General features: G+C 38.6%; 1 protein-coding gene across 8 annotated transcripts in view; it reads left to right on the top strand.

Moving 5' to 3' along the window:
- CADPS2 (calcium dependent secretion activator 2) overlaps positions 1-21,840 on the top strand; it is a 292,254-nt gene that overhangs the window by 134,836 nt on the left and 135,578 nt on the right. For all 8 annotated transcript variants that reach the window (XM_033057248.2, XM_033057245.2, XM_033057247.2 and 5 more), the window contains exons 7-8: positions 8,325-8,436; positions 18,838-18,977. In XM_033057248.2, the coding sequence (XP_032913139.1) occupies positions 8,325-8,436; positions 18,838-18,977 (252 nt within the window). The remainder of the gene's footprint in view (positions 1-8,324; positions 8,437-18,837; positions 18,978-21,840) is intronic.

Here is a 21,840-nt window from a genome sequence, read left to right as displayed (position 1 = left end):
TTTGGGAACACTTTGATGGGAATCTCAGGGTGAAAACCATTACCATTGTCATGCTCCTTCAATAGCCTATAAGAGAGCAGCTAAGCAGAGATAGTATTTATGCAAAGTATCAGTGTTTCTTCAATAGGGATTGCAAAACAATGAGTCTGTAGTTCTCAAGATTTGCACTTAAAGTCATGGAATCACAGTAACACAGGGAAGAACAGAGTCACCGAAGATTAGATGAGGTCAGTAAAGCAAGGCCAAGACACATGGCTACCTCATGGTTCAGCTTGCCTGAGTGTGGGGATTGTCTGTTCTACTGTGAAAGGCTGGTAGGATTTGTTTAGAATTTTCTTTATGACTTGCTTTTCTGCTGCAGTTTAATGGGCTTACTCTGAGCAAGGAAATTATGCTCCTTGTTCTTCCACTTAAAAAAATGAGTAATTTTAAACTAGAGAAATAAAGAAATATTTTCCAGGGAAAACATTTATAATGTAAATCCCATTGTAAGCATTCTAGAAAGGTACAAGCATACTAGCTCTTTCCCTTGTGGTTCCAAACATTAATTCCAGATCCCACTAATGTACTGGAGAATGCATAAATAAATAAATTTATCAAAAGTGGTTGTAATGTTGCATATATGCATTATATTCATAAAATGTTGCATATAATCTTTGTCCTATTAAGTCCTTAGTGCTGCACAATAAACTTCTGCATGTGCAGTACCTTTCAATATCCTTTTTCAAAGGGAGTAGCTGCAATGTTCATATTATTTTGTATGGTGGTCATAAGAAAAAATAAATGTGCTTTGGGTTGTATGAGACAGCTGTTAGAGTCAAATCTATGATTTCTAGTGTAGCATCCTGGTGTCAGTCATTAACAAATGGATGAGTATTTTTGTGCTCAGAAGAGAAAATGAAATGTTTATGATATTTTTCCAAGTATCAGCAGGAAAGAACTAGTAGCAATTAGCACCAACTAATACTCTCTTTAGGAGTCTCAGTAAAAACACCAAAATCAGATAAGTATGGATTTAACTCTGTTTTTATTTGGGTGAGTGGAGCCTCCTCATCAAGTTATTGATTTATTGTGAGATTGCTGTGGGGTGACCTGGAACAGCACCTGGCTCTGCCTCACGTTTTCTCTGTCTGTATCTGTGCAGTTGGACATAGTGATATGCAACACTTCATAAATTCCACACTCACACAATCCTTCACTAGCAACAGAAGGTTTGTCAGACCTGGATTTGAAGTGTTTTAATGTGTTGGTGTACTTGGATGTGTCAGGAGATGCCGAGCCTCCTTTGTCCTTTCGTTTCCTGGCATTTCATCTCACAACTTGCACTGTGAGTATGGTTTCTAACCTGAGGGTTATAGATACCTGTTTTGATACAATTAAAGCTTGTTTCTAAGCAAAGCAGAAACAGCAGGGTTAGTATAAGTCTTTACATAGTTGAAACACAAAGATATTGCAGAGACCTCAACATATTATTTCCAGTCCAGCTCTAAGATGTGCAAAGATGATGTGCTGGTAAATCTCTCACTCCTGTGGAGCAGTAAGATGCCTAACAAAATGGCTTGGGTGGGTCATCCTGCTCATTCCAGCTCTGTCCACATCCCTATTTGAATAGCAAATAAGAAAACTCTTCCAGAGGTCCTCTTAAGATAGTTTAATTAATAGTTAATAAACACATTGAGGTTATGCAGAAGGCTTAAACCCAGAATTGTAACCAGAAAGATACAAAAGATGGCACCAAGAAGACCAATATACTCTGGTGCTGGTTTCAGAAATGAGGTTTCCATATTGCTGAGGACAAAAAATGGTGTAAAAATTCTGTAGAGTTGGTATTTTGTCAGAAATAAAGTATTCCAGTAAATAGGGCTAAAATAAAATTTCTGGATCTGTGCTTGGGATAATAAATTTTATAACATTCACTCCCATGATCTCATAAAAAAAGTTTTGACTAACAGAGACCATGAGTTAAATGGAAAACCTGAGAGAGAAATTTTCTGCTGTTTCCAGTGTATGAAATGTGTTCCAAGCTGAAGTAGAAAAATTAATTCGCTTACAGGGATTTCTGTGACACAGTGATAAATCTTGAGCTGAAATAAACATTCACCTTCTTGCTGGCAGTAGGTACTTTTGCAGTAAGGAATATAAACTTTGGCAATATATTTTGTCTCTAATTACTATATCAGCCCACGTGCCTCTGACAGCAGCAGAGAAATACAGTGAAAAGACTGTGGCTTATGGTTGAAGATGAACAAACATCAAATCACTGCAGTTTCTATAGTAAAGAGAATGAGAAGGTAAAAGCAGAAAAAATATTTAAACAAAGGAAAATTATGTGGTGAAATGAGACCCTGAAGAGTCAGAATCAAGGTTTTTTTCAGACTTGGTAGTTGGTAGTTGGTAGTTTTAGAGGTATCCGGTATGCTACATGGGCTGCAGCTAACAGTGCTCTGAGCTCACTGCAGCAGCTAGTGATGAAATTATTGTTACTTTCAATAGTTTATCTAGCAAGATTTTTAAAAAACCAAACAAGTAACCATAGTATAATTTAGTAGTTATTTAATATAAATGTTGCATGAGTCCATACTTGTTATGTCTAAAATTTTGTATTTCCCATCTGGACATTTTCAGCACTAAGATTGTTCACATTAGCAGGAATCATTGGACCAATACTCAAAAATCAATGGCTCCTCCAAAGATGTGGAGGTGCTTGATTTTTTGTTTCCATTGCTTGCATACATTTACTAGTTAAAACATATGCTATCACAAGCATGGATAGTTAAGATTTACTAAAGGTACACTGTAAATAACAATTTCATAAGCTAGATGAATTTGCTTGTTCTTTCTTCTCATCCTTTCTTCCATCCTTCCTTCAGGAACTCCATAGCAGAGCAAGTAAATTATCTGCAATGTACTTTTGCTCAAACAAGATCAAAATAGCACAAAGTAACTACTTCTCTTTTCAGAAAGCTAGGTTTCAACCTACTGGTTCACCTGTAGGAAAGGTAAAAGTCAGTTGTAAGATTTATTTTCATGCAGAAAATATTTCAGTAATTTATGTTGACAGTTAAAATATAAAGAAAAGCAGCTTTTCTTTATCCAGCATTCAGATTTTGGAGGCGACATTCTAAGTTCCTATTTAAAACAGAAAGTAGTTCAATTAAACAGTTTAAAAGTTCTTGTCTTATGAATGATGTGAAAAATCTTTTATATAGGGGTTGACTTCAATATATGTGCTTCCGGAAAACAATCCTCTCTGGGAGGTACTGTATCTTCTTCAGGAAAACTACCAGGGTATAAACCTAAACTTAAAAGAAAATCATTGATTTGTGTTACCTATACATAGCAGCTTAGGTTTTAAATTTAAAGATGTTCTGCTAAAATATTTGCTCCAGAGAGATTAAGCAAATGCAAGAATCAGAAATATTAATGCTTTAATAGGGATTAAAAATGCACTTGACAGACAACAAATGTGTTTTGGAGGAAAATAATTAAATTTTTGAGAAACTAAGTGGATGTAATTATAGTAGAATCTATAAGCTGAAATGAGAAATCATCATGATAATTACTATTCAGGTATTGATTTCATGAATTATTAGGTATACTCCTAACCTATTTTCACCATTAAACTCACCAGTTCTTTGAACAGATATATAGATCTAGAATGAATATCCAAAAGTATGGAAAAAAAATATGGAATTTTACACTGGAAATAACAAGTGATTCAGTAAAATCTTATTTATTGGTTAGGAAGACTGTGTTTACAATCTTGGCATTATAGGTAAGATTGATGAAATTTAATTACAGTAATTTCACGAATACAAGCCGCAGCAAGAAGACTAAAATTTTGGTGGAAACCCGGAAATGCGGCCAATATTCCGGTGCGGCTAATCTATGGACAAAAATGTGATATCTGCCCTTACCTAGTATCATGCTGGTCCAGTCCCGAGCCAAAACAGTCTGAAATCCATGGTTTCCCGTTGTTCCGATGATGAACCAATCAGAGAACAGCTTATTGCCTGCCTGTGGATGGCGGCGTTACTGAGGGGCGGGGGTTGTTATCGGGGTGAGTTACCTCGGCAGTTCGATAAAAGTGTGTGATATTTCTCTGTACTTTTTAAAGTGTTTTCAGTCTTGTGCGGCTACGGGGCTGGCTGGGCTCGCAGGGAGAGGGCTGGGGGAGCCTCTCTCCCCGCAGGGAGAGGGATGAAGCGGGCAATCGGCTCGCAGGGAGAGGGCTGGGGGAGCCGCTCAGCCCGCAGGGAGAGGGGTAGAACGGCCACTCGGCTCGCAGGGAGAGGGCTACAATGGCCGCTCGCCCCACGGGGCTGCGAGGGCCATAGCGGCGCTCGCCCTGCGGGCCGCGAGGGCTACAACGGCCGCTCGCCCCGCGGGCCGCGAGGGCTACAACGGCCGCTCCTGTGCCAGCACGGAGATGTGGCTCCGCTCGGAGTTCAGCTGCCTGCCCGCGCGGCTGAGCGGCTGTTTAAAGGCAACGCGGATCCATTGGGAATGCTCGCAAAATGACCACACTATTGTTCCTGTCTTTTTCGGCTTGTAAATAAAGGGTGTGTCTTTTTTCACTTGGAAACAATGTTTCCGAGGTCGGCAGTAAGCCAGTAAGCCCCGGCGATCCCGCGATTGTGTTACTAAATGACGATTTTGTGAAAGTTCGCGGCGAACTAAAGTGCGGCTAATATTCCGGGTGCGGCTTATCTATTGACAAAGACATCAATGTTGCCAACACACCGGATATGCGGCTTATACTCCGTGCGGCTTGTATTCGTGAATTTACTGTACACAGTTCTTAGTCACAGCTGATGGTGGGACAGTACCTGATTCAAAGTTATCATTTGCATGTGCATTGTAATAATTTTAAATTGATCTGTATGCAGAAAATCTGATATTATTTTTAATACTTTAAGATATAGAAGCTGAAGGTGTGATATCCATTTAAATACATTCGGTTAAAATAAAGTAATATTCATAAACAGGAAGAATAAACAAATTGTTGATTTACTGACTGGAGTCTGACCAGGTGTCCTAAAAGAAATAGCTGAGGAGAAAATAAAGTTGAAATCTGACAGCTCTTGAGCAACTATATAAATTCAGAACAGTAAAGAGTATGTCAAAATAGGCTAGCTTATGCACACTTGCATACTTTATTCAGTCTTTCCTTTATTTTGGGTCATCTTTAATAAATACTGAGTTCCTCGTATCTTCATGGGACAATCTTTGCAGATCACAATTTTATTTCTAACAGAACTGAAGTTTGTTAGGAAGTGTTGACAGTGCAAACTACAGTCAAAAAGGCCTTTTGTTATTGCTTCACCTCATTTCATACCAACAAAAAAAAAATGCAAATTGCAAATTGTTATTAGCATGAACATTCTAACAGGTTAGACTACAAGTTGAAGTTTGGACGAGGCTCTCATTTCTGACTTTTCTTCAGTTCTTGCCCGATATATTAATACTATGCATAATAACATAATAATGTACTTTTAAAAGTACAGCATTTAACTGTGAACTGTGTCTAGATAAAGTCATTTTGCATGGAGTATTGGGTCTCTTATGTTCTTTCTTGAAAGGAGCAAACTAAAATGAACAAGATATGACTATTTTGGCTTCTGATTTCAAATGGTATGAATTGATACCTCTGTGAAAACATGAAACTTCAAAGAAACAGGACTTGTGTTCTAGTAATACACAAGGAACATAAAGATAAGCTACATGTACTTTGCTGTTATATTAACAGCTGATAGGAACATCAGATGCCCACAAGTGAGTGTGATAGTAAAGGATACAATCTTGGATTTGCCTTTTCTAATGGAATGTGATTTCTCATGAACTCTTTCACGAGGAATGATATTAAGACTAAGTCAGTAAACTCTGTGATCATCTGCTCTTACAGATAATTCACTTCCAAAGAAATGTTCCTGAGAGGCTATGGGAGTCAGCTGAAGTCCTAATTGTCCAGGAGCATGCAGATCAGCGCATGGAATATTTCTACCATGATCATTAAGCTTTAGGAGTTGATTCAGACCATTGGTTTTTGGCCCAGGATTTTCATTTACTGGTACAGATGAAACAAGGGATGGGAGAAAGATGTCAGTGAAGGCTGATGATCAGATTCTATGTTAAAGATGATTTCTAGTACTATGTAAGTGCCAACAACATGACCCCATGTTACTCCCATTCTCATCAGTCTCTCACTGTGCCTCTAAATTGGAGAAGGAGGAAATTCTCTCAGGCTCCCTGGGCAAGGCACCTGTGTGCCCCATCCCTGCCTGCTCTGTTCTGCAGAGATGGAGCCTGGGTCTCCAAAGAAAGATGCACCACTTTCCAGGAAGTTCTTTGAACCTGATGCTAGGGTGCTCAAACCCCAGGAAATGCTGAAGCACACACCTGCTGCTCATCTTGCAGCAGCTGGGTTGTTGCAGGTGATGTTTTCTTCATTAAATGGGCTGGGTCTCTTCCCTTCAGTCAGCATGACCTTTCTCTTTTCTTTTGTATGAATTGATGCTGGCACTAGACCTTTGTAGAGAGGCTTTGGGTTTGTTTTGTTATTTTAATGGGAGTCTCTCTGGGGTTTTTTGTGTGGTCCAGTCCAATATGGCATGCACAGTTTAATACCTCTGGAAGCTCAGGGATGAACAAACTGGACAGCTGAGAGAGGGGATGCAGCTATCAAAGTGCTTAGATTGTGTTTCCAAATTCAAAGCAACGTTCTTCCTGAATACTGGGATCTGGAGGCTAAACTGAAGATACAACTATCTCATCTTTTGTAAAGGTGCTTTCTCCTTGGAAATTTCATTTCTGTATGGTGACAAAACCTACCCCTGGCACCACTGCTGGGAAAAGCAGTAGTGGTAGGTATGATCTTATTCTGCAGCTGCAGCATCTGTCAACAGATCATAAACAGGTTTTTCTCCCACTCAGGAAGGTAATTTGTCAGAGTTCCTATTTCAATTACCACTTTGCTGAGGCTAAAGCTACGCACACCACAGAGTAAGTTTCTAGCTAACCTAGACAGAGCAAAGAAGAAAGAATTTACTGCAAGATTCAGTTAATTTGTGATGAACCTCACTTTCAGAGTCAGACGTTCAACCACCTGTAGGACTGGTTTATAAGAGCTGCTGCTTCCTTAAAGCCTTTTGGGTTTGATTGCATATTACTTTCTAGACTTGAAGTCTGTAACTCATGCTAGCTGAAGCTTTTTTTTGTCTAATAGATCCCTTTGCTGGAAAATTGCTACTCTATGCTCACGTTGCAATACTGGAGAGATTGTGTACTCTTGAATGTAAATGAAAATTATTGCATTTTCTAAATGAGGGCCTAAGATTTTGGCTTGTGTAATGCATCCTTTTATAGAGAATACTCTTAAGGTCATCTGTTTATTTTATTAGCTTCTGATAGTTATAATATTTCACACAATGGACTAAAGCAGGAGAAACTGGGACTGTGCTTACTTTTTGCAATTTGTTTGCACTTAGTAGCATAATCACAATCAGTTTAATCAATGCAATGAGCTCCATGTGGTTGTCCAGGAAAATGGAATAGATCATTGAAGGAAGTTGCAACCTAATTTGTATAACTTTCGTTTTTTGTGCCACTGGCACACAGAGAGGAGGAGGGGAAGGTTGGCAAACCAAGTGTCTTAACTGAGATAAGAGATTAACGACTAGAAGTCTGTCTGCCTAATTAAGGTTCTCTAAAAGCATGGAGCCTTGTGGCAGTAATTATTTTGCAGAGCTATAGTCACTCTGATAATATTTTTTCCTGTTATTTGCATTTGTGTTTATGTTTTTTCTACACTCTCATACTAAGTTGTAAAATATATATAATATAAAAGATAAGATTTTCTCTGCCTAAGTCTCCTAATTTATTTGTTCTGTGGTTGCCTGAAGTGAATTGAGACATGATTCTTTGCTAAATTAATTTGACTTGTATGCAGAAGACAGTGAGTATGTTTCATAGAAAATAGATCTCTATTTGCCTTCTTGCTTGGTTCTTTTTTCTCTATGAAGATAAAATTTCTGTTCCTTGAGTTTTGCCATTAAAAAATTTTGGATTGATATTTTATGACAAAAGACATACAGAAAAACCCTGATTTGTTTTATTGCAGAGAAAAGCCATTTTTTCTATGTAAATATTTGATCTTGGATGTTCAAAAATGTGCCTCCCTTTTCTTTCCCACCCTCCTCCTCCTCAAACTTGAAAATTAAGTTCTAAGAGTGCATTGGTAAATATTCTGCAGAAAAGATTACAGTCCTATCACTCTCAGGCCCGTGCTCAGCCCTAGCTAAATGTTGTTGTTTTGTTTATTGCAGATGGGGAACCCAAGGAGATTTCACCACTACTCATCCTCGGCCTGTTGTCAAAGTAAAACTCTTTACAGAAAGCACCGGGGTGCTGGCACTTGAAGATAAAGAACTGGGAAGAGTGAGTATTATGTGCAGAGAAGAGAAATATGTGAGAAATAATGGGTAGAAGTGTGACTATTGATAAAAGGTGCCATAAAGTGGTATGCAGCCTTCAGTACCAGCCTGCTCTGCTGTGGCTCTTTCAAACAGTGCTTTTCTTATATAAAGTGACTTTTGCCAGTGTTCAGAACATGGTGGGTTGACTTCAATTGCCTTTCAGAAACTTTTATCAGTCATCCATGGTGACTTGACACCCATCTTTGTCTTGTTTAAAACATTAATGTCTACATGACATATCAATGCTTTTAACTGTTCAAATTAGGAGTGAAAGGGAGAGAGGTGAGACTTGGAGTGTAATAAATGTTGCGAACAATGGGAGAAAGGAAAGGAAGGACTTAAGTGGTAGAAGGGGCAGAATGAGAGAAGATTGAGGGATAATATGTGAGAGTAAAATAAGAGTTTATTCTTGTACTCCATTCACTTTTCCCCCATTTTTGTGTTTTTCCCTATCTTGATAGGGTAATCTGATACGGGCTCAGTTAGTGAGAGGACAGTGTTAACAAAGCCAAGGTCATGTGTTTGATTACCATATAGGCCATCCACTTAAAAGCAGGACTCAGTGTCCCTTCCAACTCAGACTATTGTGCAAATTCTATAAATTTATCCTTCTTAGGCCAGAATCAAGAGCTAAAGGCTGAAATGTATCATAGAAAGGAGAGTAGGGTGAATGAGGCAAAGAGGGTCTGCAAATCTCCCCCTCTACTCCTGTTGAAATTTCCCCCTCTGACACGGAGCACATGGAAGATAGCTCACATTTCTACAGAGATTTCACATTTCTACAACTCACTCAGTTCAACAGAGTCCTGGCTGCTTCTCATTCAAGCAAGCACAATTTGTTGGAAAGAGCAGGGCTCTTCTGCACTTTGTGTCCTCTGAGTACAAGTGGTTACCCAAAGACTTGTTCTTCCATGCATTATGTCACTCGTTAAGGTCAGGACTGTATCTTCAGGATTATTCCTTCCTGCCTCATCTCATCCTTCTAAGGGCCTTCCAAGGTCACTTGGTCAAGGTGTAGGTGGGATCTACATGGGGAAGGTTTCATGGGGGTAACAGCCTGGCAAGAGCCGGGCAGGCAGGGTGACAGGTACAAAGGAGCCGCAGGTGTGTAACTGAGCAAAACAGAGTCACCAATATCTGGATTCAGAACAGTAAAAGAGAACTGAAAGGGTGAAATTACAGGAACTGCATGGTGTTACTAAATGCAGAGAAGTTTTGTCTCTGTCCCTCGTTTCTCAGTCCTTTCAAAGAAGCAAAAGGGAAGTCAAGTGCCAAGGTGAAGGACACTGGAGCAGGGACTATGTGGCCATTATGAACAGTAGCCAGCATACTCATTGCCAAGGAGTCAGAGAAGAAAAGAAGCATCATCAATATGAAAAGGCTAAGTATCACAGGTTTTAGCATGATCCTCTGCATCTACAACTTCTGATAGCCAAAGTTCAGGTACCAGCCTTGGTCTACTTTCTTATGCTGCAGCTTGTCTGAAGTTAAAAGGATTTAAAATTTAATTTTAAAGAATAAATACATTTCAAATGTAAAATATAGCTTTTGCCTTACTTGTGTCTGGTGGCCACAGATGATTGGTTTATATTTTTTTTACTCTTTCCTCTCCCTGCACACTCCTGGCTGCCTTCTGACACATCTGTATTTGTCACCTGGTCAAACCAATTTAAAGAAAATATCTTGATTGGGAGGGTGAGGGGAAAGAGAAAAAAAAATAGATAATTGAGAGGGGATAGTGACCTCAGTGCACTGTCGTTGGAGTTTGACCCAGCTTTCCCAAAGACAAAGCAAGATCTATAAAAGATGAGGTAGGGAAGAGCAATCTTCTTTTTCTGATTCTTACTCTCCTGGTATTGTTTGGGAGAGAGTCTACTTGCTTTTATCAGATGCTCTGGGATTTGGTAGTTTATAGGAGAATAAGCCTATTAAAATAATTACTTTTTGCTGGTTTTTTTTTTTCCCTTGTGAAAAAAGATAAAGTCCATCACCTTTTTTCCCCTTGCATTACAGCTTGTGTGGAGATTGGGAATAGCACATAGGAGTACCAAGGGATTCCTGGATACTGCTTTTCTATTTTATAATACACTCCTGATTTACCAAAAACGTCCACATCCTTGCCAAAGAATACCTTCTGAGAAAGCTAAGCAGTAAAAGATAAACCTCCCACAATGACCCTGTGTACTGCACATGGTCCTTAGCATAAAAAGGGCATGTTGGCTGTGCAGTGACCCATTTAGGTGTCTGTCCTTGTACACCTCCCAGGTCTGGTAAAACCTGTGGTTTCTGACAGACAACTTCCAGCTCATGGGGTTAGTTACTTAATTCAGGAGAAAAGGGAATCTTCCAACTTACTTCTCTGGTTTAATCAGAGTATTTGTGAGTGGTTGTTGCTAGCTTCAAGGAAGACTAGGAAAAGATTTGACAGAATTTTTACAAAATAATTTTCAGTACTATGTACTCTTTTGGTACACATTTTAGCTTTCAAAGTCTTCTTTTGTGGTGATGTCTTTGTTTTCCTGTCTGAGAGATTTAAATGCAAGTACCATTTGAAAAGATGCCACTGGAAAAACTTAATTTTTATAAAGTTTGGCAACTTTATGCCTGCTCATTACATTGCAGGGACCTGCAGGATTATATCTGATCCAGGTTTCTTATCCTTGGAAAAGGTCTGAAGATATTTCCTGCTGGTATTTTTCCTATACTTAAAAATTCAACTCAAACCTATCCCTTCTGAGGTAGGCTTGCTGTGGACATTAATTCTCATCTGTCAAGTACTTTCTTAAAAAGTGTGTGTCTTGACCTGATACCACTTTTCTACATTACTGAAGCTTGCATTTCCAATATCTTGCAGTTACTCTGAAGATTTTGTTCTGTTTAATCTATAATTAGAAATATAAGGTAGCATCAAGTTACATGATTGGAATTTTGAACCTGCATCATATACCAAAAGGTTTTTTCTGCCACCAAGGGGTCAGTTTTTTAGGAAAGGAGATCTAAGGCATGAAATATGGAGCAAGCAAAGGTTTCCCCAGTACTGTAGAGAAGTTATTCCCATTGAACCCATCAGTGCATGGTGATTTCTCTAACTTACGAACTTAAGATGTGGACCCTGATATCAGCATGCCCCTCATTTCTGGAGAAGACACTGCTTGTTTCCAGAAGTAACTAACTCATTGGGGAGCAGAAGGGATGCAGGCCTGTGCTTTCAGTAGAGAGGACAGATCATCCTGTTTATATACTCCATTTTTGAAAGCTCAGGCTGGAGCCTCAGAACCTCTGCTGCAGAAGCCACCAGGTCACCACCAAGTGATAGAAGGGCTGATGTCTTTTATCTTTGATGTCTTAACATCTTTCCCCTTCAAAGCATTTAAGATGTGGTTGCTGTGTGACTTGTCTGATATGGCTGTCCTCCTCCAAAAATATCAATACAGGATATTCTTCTGGCTTTCTGCTGACCACTTTCAAACTATAATAAATCTTTATTCTACACAAGCTGAAGAACAGTTGTAGAAATTCTGTTTTTCACTGAAATTAAAAACAGAGATGTGTGCTGCTCAAAAGGGGAAAGAATGTTATTTGGATCTGGGTTCTGCAGAACATGAACTTTTGGAGTGGTTTGTGTCTGTGTTTGTGCAGACCTCTAGATAAAGTGAATTGAACCCCTGACTTTAACTTCTAGAAAGCGAAGCGGGCTGCATCTTTGAAGCTATTCTTATTCTTATGAGGAAATGTTAAGAACTTACTTTAGTCAAATATCTTTGAAATTTGTGGTAGAGATTTTATGTGACTGATACTGATCTGGCCGCTTGAATAATTTTTGTATGTGCATACGGAAGGCAGAATTTATGTTTGCATTTGTACGTGCAACAGCTGAGAAAGTGTGAAGAAGCCTTCAAGAGTTTGATGTAACTACTTCTGAAAAATCACCCTAGTGGTTTCTGAAACACAGAGATCTGACACCACTTTTGCTTGTTCAGTACTTTGTGTACAAAGATGTTCAAACCTAGTAATTGAAAGTGACAGCCCTTGTGAGTGCTTAGCACACATGTGGATACAATGTGAGAGCAGCAGGTGGTGTTTGATTGCTGATACTTTTTGAATATAAGAGTATTTCAGCCTTGTTGCTCGGACTATTCAATTAAAAGAGAACTATTGTCTCACAGCCTGCTTGTCACAGTCAGCTGCAACCAGCAATAATTAGCTGTGCAGCTCTGCTTTTTGTTTTGTTTTTTTTTTTTTCCTTAATGCTGTGTGTTTGATTTAAAATTATAAGATAGCAGTACTGGCCAGGCACCTCTCCTCACAGGACTGATGGGTTTCTGAGTGTCGACTGCACTGGGCATCTTGTTTATCTTCTGTGCCACATTCAAAGAGCCCCTGAGCAGAGACAGTTTCATTCTGTGACTGTTAATTTAAAGCCTGCCATCCTGGGGATTGTGTTTCTACATCGCACTTTGAAATTACTGAGGTTTCTCAGGCTTGAATTCTTCTGTCTTTCTTTTTTAAGTCTGGAAAATTATAAGAGATTGCTTTCCCTCCTGCTTTGTCTCTTGCCCCCCAAGCAGTCTGCCTGTCAGCACTCTGTGATGCCTGAGTGCTATTGTTTCCACTCTAACAGGGGGGTTCTCAGTAGCTTCTTTGAGAGTGCCTCTTATTGAAAATGCTTGAGATACTTTGCATTCAGGCCTTGTCTATTTTAGATGTGGGGGAGAGGCTCTTTGGGAAGGACTCAAAGACTACTTTCATCACTTGCTAAGACCTGCTAGGGTAAGTGTTCAGCCAGCACCATCAACAGAAGTTGATTGTATAAATTGTGAAGTTTTCCCAGTTCTTTTTCATCAGCAGAATTCTAGATAGCTCTCTCACTATGTGCCTATTTAGTTTCTCTGTTGTTTTTTGTTTCATTTTAACCACCTGCTACCCAAAGCCTTGTCCCATTGTTTCAGCTGTAATGCAATCATAACCAAAAAGCAAGAGATCAAAACTCATAAACTCCCTTGGTGATTGAGCTCTTATTAACCCATTCTTTAGGGGTTCCCAAGGTCATAACATTTCTAAGGGAGTTACTCTTAAGAGAGACATCTCCTTTTGCCCTTTCTGCCTCCAATTTTGAGCCTCTTCTTGAGCTTCATTTTCTTCATCCTCCTGGCAGTAGGGTGTCATGACTTAATGCTCAGGGAAAGTGGTACAGTGCTGTGCTTGACAGACTGCTTCTAGGGTATTCAATGGACCTTCTTGTCACACTGACAGCAGCTTCTGGCTTTCTGACATTAGCCAGTCTTTGGGCAAGGGGCTCGCACAACACAGAACAGCTCCAAAGTTTCAAGTTAGGGCAGAAGGTATCTTGAGAAGAGTCAGTAGACATTTCTATCAAAACCGTAAATGTCCCATACATGAAGCTGGGGCGAGAGCTGCACAAACAGCATAACATTAAAGGGTTTCTCTAGTCATCTATTTCATATCCCAAACCAGCTTCAATAAGTTTTGCTCTCCTATTATTTTCAAATCAGTGAAACAGCATATTTAACTAGGAGATTTTACTATGATGTTTGTTCAGAGGATGACCAGCAGCATAACTTTGCATGTGCCCAATAATAATGGGTACTTGCTTCATAACTTAAATTTTGACTATCCTCTCTGCTTGCACTAGCATCTTTTTAAATCACTGCATTTTAAAACATGAAAGAAAATCCTTATATTGTATTAATTAGTCCTGTTGCATGATGAAAGCTTCAACAAATGCAGTTGACGGATTGTGTAATCTTATGTGTCAGGCCCTGGCTGTTTTTAATAGCTTTGAATAATCACAAATTGAGTTTGAAATGTCTCTGGAAAAGCATGGGAGTTAGAGAGCTTTGTTTCTCTAGTTCATTGTGGAATTTGTTGCATGACTAGGAGTGTGTTGCTTATTCTGAACAGACCCCACAAAGCTGCTTATGATTAAGACCATGTGATGTATATTCAGTTCTCAACTATCTTTAACTTAGACAGACCTTAAGAGATGAGATTAAAATTTTTCATCCTATGTATGGAATAAGAAAAAAAAGGAAATGCGCTTTTGGTCAGCAGCTAAAAAACACCATTTGTATTCTGAAAGAGCACATCAGGCATGAGACCTTTTGCCTCAGAAAATTTTCTAGCTTTCCTGTTGGAGACTATAGAGTTTTAAGAAAGGATAGGAAGCTGGATGCTAGAAGCAGGAGCAACTCCCTGGGATATCAGGCCACAGGGCACGACTGGGAGACACCAGGGCAGCCCCATGCATTGGGAGGCTCCCGAGGGATGGGGCTAGGCTGAGGTTTGGTTTGCTCTTTGAAGATGACCCAGGCTGTGTTATGAAGAGGAGACTGTAGACAGGCTCTGTCTTTATTTTTGTTGCAGCTGTGTGCTATGGTCTGTACTGAAGGCGAGATAACAATTCTCTCTAATAGCATGCTAAACATCACCTGCCTCTTCAGCCAGGGCACTGACATGCAGATCTTCACTTTCATCTCTTTTGCTTGTGACAGTGAACCAAAACTCAGCACAGTCAGCTCAAAATTACCAAGGTCTGATGCCCAGAGTCTGAGATCTCAAAATGTGTCTTAGATCATCCCAATTGGAAAAATCTATCTCGTCTCAAATACTTGGTTCAGAAGTGTGGGTAGCTCCATCACTTGAGTTCAACTCTTGAATTTCATGGGGTTTGGTGGAAGCATGCAGAACATGAGGACAAGTTGGCTGAAACTCAGCCACAAGTGTCAGGTGGGGGGAAATATAGAGAATATCTTGACTCTTGGTTTTTCTCAAAATGCTTACAAGTTTCTAGTCTGTTTGCCTCTTGCCTTCATTAGTCCCTTTGAAGGCTGCATATTCTTTTGACAACAGGACAACTGCAACCAGGAATGGTTGGCTTGAGAGCTTTATCTCAACATGGAAGTACCAGTAGGAGATACTTCTGCACAGCACTTTTGACTCTGAATCTTTTGTTCAGTTATCCTCTCTGAGAAAGCAAGAATTCCCTCAGTTTGGTTTGTTCAAGCTTTTAGAGTACTTTGGACAATTCAACCTTTCTTTCATACCTTTAAAAGAAGATAAGATCAATGGGCCAAAAAATGGAATTAATAGTTTATTGTCTGGATTGACTGTTTGGCTCAGGTGTAGTTAAATTTACTTCTTCTATTGTGATCCAGCTAGGGGCCTAAATAAATAATGGAATCACAAAAATGGTGGTTAGTTTAGTTGTCAAATTATATTAGCGTCTATGTTTTTCAACCTGTCATCTTTTAAGCCCAAGAGAGAAACATTTTCAGTCATTCACAACTAAGAATATTTTGAGAACATCACTTTGCACAAATGCCTACAAGTATTGTTCTATAATATTTAAGATTTCTGTATTTATTTTACATCCAGATAAGGGGAGGCGTGAAGTGAACTTGACACTTTTTCAGTGTGGTCTGAGGAAATGTAATACTTGACGTAATTGGAACACGTGGTCAAGTATTTTTTAATGATTGTGATTGAATTTACTGAATTACCTAAACCCACACTGTTCTGATACTACTAATTTGCCTTAAATGAGTTGAAGCAGTGCAATGCACAGCAGCTATGCTTGCTGTGTAGCTTTCTAGTCATTAATAGTTCATTATAGTTTTTAATGTCGATTACCTGTTAGTATATATATGGTAAACGTTTTACTATACTAAAACCTCATAATTCTCTGGGCTACTGCTGAATAAACTACCATGGTGATATCCACAGGTATGTGAACAACAAAATAAAATCTCAAAAATATATGATGTAGTAGAGAGATATATGATACAGTAGGAATTATATGAAATTTATAAAAGTTTTAGGCACAGTGAGGGTATCCTCTAGGTGACTGTTATATCTGCCAGAGAAGACATTTGAGATGATACTATTTCATTTATTAAAGTGAATTATGAAACAACCAGAAGATTTAAATCCTTAAGCAGTGCTGAAAGGAAATTTGAGACAGAATAACCTCAGAAAGTTTCTCCATGGACAACGGCAATGACCTCACATTGCAGTGTTCCATGGTGGAGAGAATGCTTTTAATAGGAATTTCAACAACTCTTTTACTTTTCTTATCACAGAGAAGTTGCCAAGTGTTTTAGTTTCAGTGATTTTGTGGGAGCTTGCAGCTTGTGCCACCTGATGCTATGGTTATCATTGCCCTTAAGGGCAATATTAGTTTGAAGGTTATTGTCAAAATAATTAATGGTTGTTAAATGCTTTGTGTGTGATTTTGTATAACAAAAAGTTTAATTACAAAGTTCTTTCAAACTCTTGTTTAAAGCTGGAAGGCATGACAAAGTATGATACAAACCCAGCACAGTGCATACTTAAATGATCTGACAGATACTTACTCTTTGTGAGGGCTTTGAAATTGAAGCACCATAATACTCCTTTTAAAATTCAGGAAAGGAATTGTCAGTACCACAGATATAAATGAATTATACTCTTGTCCGCTTTTATTTTCATCAGCATTCTAAAAACTCAGGAAGTTGACAGGAGAAAGATGTTACTTGAGATTCATGAGCTGTAATAAGCTGTTACAGGACAACAAGAACTGCAGGCTGTAGAAAAGGAAAAATTCTTAGTATCTCCTACAGTCCTATGTGAATGCCTAGTGATTAAACGCAAGGAATGTATAATAATTCTGTTTATATAATCTTGCAGTTAAAGCAATAAATAAAGTAAAAATAATTTCCCCTTTGATACATAAGAACTCAAAGCTTGCCATGCTCATAATGTTTTTAAATGTTATTTAAGGAATGCCTTTTACTCAGAATGAAAACCAGAAAGAGGGGAAAAGCTCTGTTATAAATAGTGGTTTCTGTGCATTTGCAAAGAGAAAAAAATGTGACCTCCTGGTTTGCTAAAATCAGAATATACTGATCCTTCTGCTATCACTTTAAAAGGTACTGAATGTACTCAATAGATGACAGGTTCATTCTTTCACTGGTTTTACAAAGGTTGCATATTTGATTAGGGGTGATGTATCATATTTCTCTGCTTGACTGGAGCGCCTGATAGTAACAGGATGCAGGAATGTGCTTCTGCAAAATACTGAGATGATAAGCTGAAGGCCTTCCACTTACACAACCTTTCAGATTATTAGATCTGAATGACACTGTTGTAATATTTTTGGCTTAATACGTCTGTTTAGATTTATACTTCCTTGGACAGTTTTGCTCAAATCCTTAATTTGACCTTCATAGTAAACCAGAGGATAAGATATTGTGTTTTAGATATATGACACAAGCACTATGTGTAAGAAATTAACTTGATGGTTAACATAATGATTAATCTTGTTTTTGAAGAAATGAAAGATTTGAAGAATTATGCTTTTTAGAGTGTTGTTACTTTTGAAATTATAACAGTAATTCATGGTAATTTTAATTCAGAACTCTCTGAAAGTCTCCCAAGTAGTATGTTTGGAATACTTTAGAGTCTAAATTCTAATACTCTAGAATACATCAGAGTCTAGATTGAAAAGTAATGTTTGCAATAAGAATGAAAGGAAATTATGTTTCAGCAGCATTTAACTGCTGAAAATGTCACTTTGGGTAAGGATTTGATGAAGCAGTAACTTTTAATTGTACTGGCTATAAATGGATACATTTTTGGATGGTAAATATTTAACAGCTTGTGATTGAAACTAATCTAAACTTAGTTGTTAATAAAACTTTCAAGGAATTTATATAAATGTTTCAAAAATTATATATTTAAAATTCAATGGTTTGGGGGTTTTTATGTCTGTTACTGTAGATTACACAAAAGATTTGTGTCATATTACATGTGAATAGGACATCTGAATCTTACATTTTTTACAACATTTCTGTTGTTTTTACTAAAATTGGCTTTTATTAATGCTATTGATCAAAACTTAGAGACAGTAACAAGACTGGTTATCTTCTCTCAGGGAATGCCACTACTGAGGGATGATGCATTGCATAATGCTACAGCAAATTGCTTCAAAAGGATGTTTCCAGCAGATGACTGAATAATGTAGATGTTTAGATTCCTATTTAATTGTACATGACCCTTTTCAAATGCCAACTGTTCCTTTTTAAAAAGAAATTGTTGATTCAGAATGTATTAACAGGAGAAAATTTTATTATCTCATATGAAAATTCCCATTTGTAAGAGAAAGAAGGAGTTAATTTTGGAAATTGGTCTGTTAAGATGAGATTGAGTCAGATAGTTTATTGGATTTAGAAAATCTTTTTTATTCATCTTGCCTATTGGAGGAGATGCAACAAGAATCTTCACTGCTTAGATGTTTCCATTGAAGTCTACGAGTGGTTTTTTTAATCAGCTTGCTGAAGTTTCTTTTTTCTTTCATGTCTTGCAGGTTGTGTTATATCCAACATCCAATAGCCCGAAGTCTCCTGATCTGCATAAAATGATAGTTCCCAAAAACAGCCAGGACAGTGACCTGAAAATTAAACTGGCAGTGAGAATGGATAAACCACCTCACATGAAGCACTGTGGGTAAGTGTCCATTTCCTGGCTGTCTCTGTTTTATTGTTTTGTCTCACTGTGTCTGTGTTTTACCAAAGTGTATCTAAAATCATGAAGTTTGTAAAACTTGTAACATTATAAATGTCTAAAACGTTTCCTATTGTATAGTATTATGTTATATCTTCATTTTATACAAAAAGTTTGGACTAGTCGGGGATAGCATTCATTTCAGGTGTTCAGTAATGTGATAGGACAGATGATGAGCTACATCCAAAATGCAGAACTAAGAGTACAGTCTTATTTAGATACTGGTTTTGAATGTTACAATTTATGGCACTTTGTTAAAAAATATTCAGGAGAAACATATTTTCCATTAAAGTAGGATTACTTATATATCTGAATAGAGTGGTATTTGCCACATAGTCTTGCCTTCCTTTCTCTGTCTGCTGTACAGTCTTTCTCTTGAAAAAATATATGTATGAATGCTAGTTTAAGGATGTTTTTATGTCTAACACCAAAACCATGTGGAATAGATTATTCAAAAGACAACTCCTTTAATTGACTGCTGCCACTATTCCACAGCCCATCTGCAAAAACAGGTAGGGTTGCTGACAGTAAGCAAGCTTGTATCTTTTCTTATAAAGCAATCACAAAGAATCAATGCACTGTCCATGCTACTTAGGTTTCTTTTTAGTTTCCTCCTGTTTGTATTCTGCCCACTGTACACAGGCAGTGATTGCCAAAATTTTCTGTGTATGATACTTTCTTTAAAAAACAACCAAACTGACTTAAGTTTTGCCAAAATGTTAATCAGTTGGGCTGAAATTTCCCAGGTGTCAATCTTATCCCTCATTTTGGTTTTGTGAAACTTAGACATAAATTATTAGGACTGTAACAATGAGACTTACTGGACAGAGACCTGTGGCTGGTGACCAAGAACTGTGAGGAAAGAGAGGAAAACCAGTCACGGAGTCAGCAGGGGAACTGGAGCTACTGTGCTTGGAGACTGGAACTGAGACAAGAAGACTTCAAAGCAGGGCAGCAAATACATAAGGGCAGTGGGATAATGCAGCAGGAGAGAGCAGGAAGACTCAGCTCACATGAATAAGTTGGAGCAGAGAGGAGCTGGAGAGGAGACATAAGTGTTTGTACTAAAGCACAACGCTCTCCTGTGAGTCCCACCTCCTGCCCCATTCATTTGCACTCACCAAACACCTGTGAAATGGTTTGGTGGTGGTGGCACATCTGTGTCTAGATCCAGCCCACTAGTGTGGATTCAGTTTCCTGCTGCTGGAAGGGATTCAGCCTGCTGCAGTAGTGCAGGATGCAGGGACACACGGTGCTTGGTGGCTGCCTTCTTCAGCAGCCGTGGAGGCAGGCTGACTTGAACCACGTCAGCAAAGAACGATGGGCAACAGATTCATCTGCACATGACCTAGTTCAATGGCAAACTTCACCCTTAACACGTCAGGGGTGTTGTGCTGCCATGCATCTATGCCAAGCAATGACTAGGAGAAGTTCCCATTTTTGGTCAGGTCACTGATAATGTTGGGGTCATGCTGTCTGCAACCCCAATTAGGGTATAACATGCGACGCGGTCCAACAACAAGGAGAAAGCTCCAATGTTTCCTGGGGTCTTCAGAGGATCTTCCTAATCCCCCTAGTTCAGTTTTCCATACTGGTTTATATCAGTACTCTTGTATGATCATTAACTCACCCAAACAAATAAATTATTGGCAACAATATTTTATTTATTTAGTTCAACCATTGTCCCTTTTGTCTGCTGCTGATGGTTGCTTCCTCAGATTGATTTTGAATACTCATCTCCTGGCACTGTGATTTACTTCTACATTTTACTTCAGGGTCACTGCTGTGACTATTCTCCAGGAAGATAATGTATTTCTTCTCACCAAAAATGCTCTAGGTCAGTTATCATTTCCTTTTCTTTATAGCTATTAGCTATAATGATTATTACCTAGACAACCTAGACACTTGTTAAGGAAAGTTTGGGCACCAAAGGATGTGTGGACTTTTCCACCATTAATGCATGTGAAATGAAATAAAAAGTTAGTAATTCCTTCAATAACCATTGAAGAGATTGATGAGGAATTGTAGGAAACACTGGAGTTGCAGTGAGAGGAAGGAAACGCTTATTTATTTGGAGGGAAAAAGCCACCTGCAAGTAGAATTGTTAGTGTGAAAACAGGAACTATTAATGTTATGAAGAGCCATCATCCTGGCACTCCCTGCAGCCTTCTCTTGGCTTCCTGGGTAAGTAGAAGTATTAACTGGTCATTTGCTGTTTTTTCAAGAGGGATTCCCACCTGCTTCAATACACGTATTACAGCTGCTCTTGTTCTGAATGAATACTGTGTTATCAGGGAAATCTGCAGAGACTGGAAACATATGATGGATGATGGGCAGTATCATCAGAAAGGCAAAGGAATATTTTTCAGTTAAAATAGGTGAGGGTTGCTTGGAAGAAACTGGCTTTTATCCCTATTTGTGCTGCACAGAAGGACTTTCTTGTAAGGGACTGAAATGTTTCTACCTATAGTTACTGATAGTATGTTATTTGTTTGTGTGTCCAGTTTGATAAACTGGAATCTGATTTCATCAAGCTGCACACCACTCACAGCTATTAGCTGAAGTCAGTGGAAATGAGGCTTTAAATATCCATTGTGCTGTTCAAGTCGAAACATCCTAAGAATTAATATCTGAAGCTTTTAGTATTTCAATTGTCTTGTCATCAAGGGAAAATAGTACCACCACCCAGGATCATAGGCATATGAAGGTGAATCTGGGGAAGCACCTGGCAGAAAAGGTTCCCACACTCTGGAGGAGCTGCAGAGTAGAGGCACTGTCACTTTGGTCAGCCAAAGGCTTGTGCTTT

This window comes from Catharus ustulatus, chromosome 4 (assembly GCF_009819885.2).
Source record: "Catharus ustulatus isolate bCatUst1 chromosome 4, bCatUst1.pri.v2, whole genome shotgun sequence".
Taxonomy (NCBI): domain Eukaryota; kingdom Metazoa; phylum Chordata; class Aves; order Passeriformes; family Turdidae; genus Catharus; species Catharus ustulatus.
The sequence above is the reverse complement of the archived record's forward strand: the minus strand, read 5'-3'. Positions and strand labels throughout refer to the sequence as shown.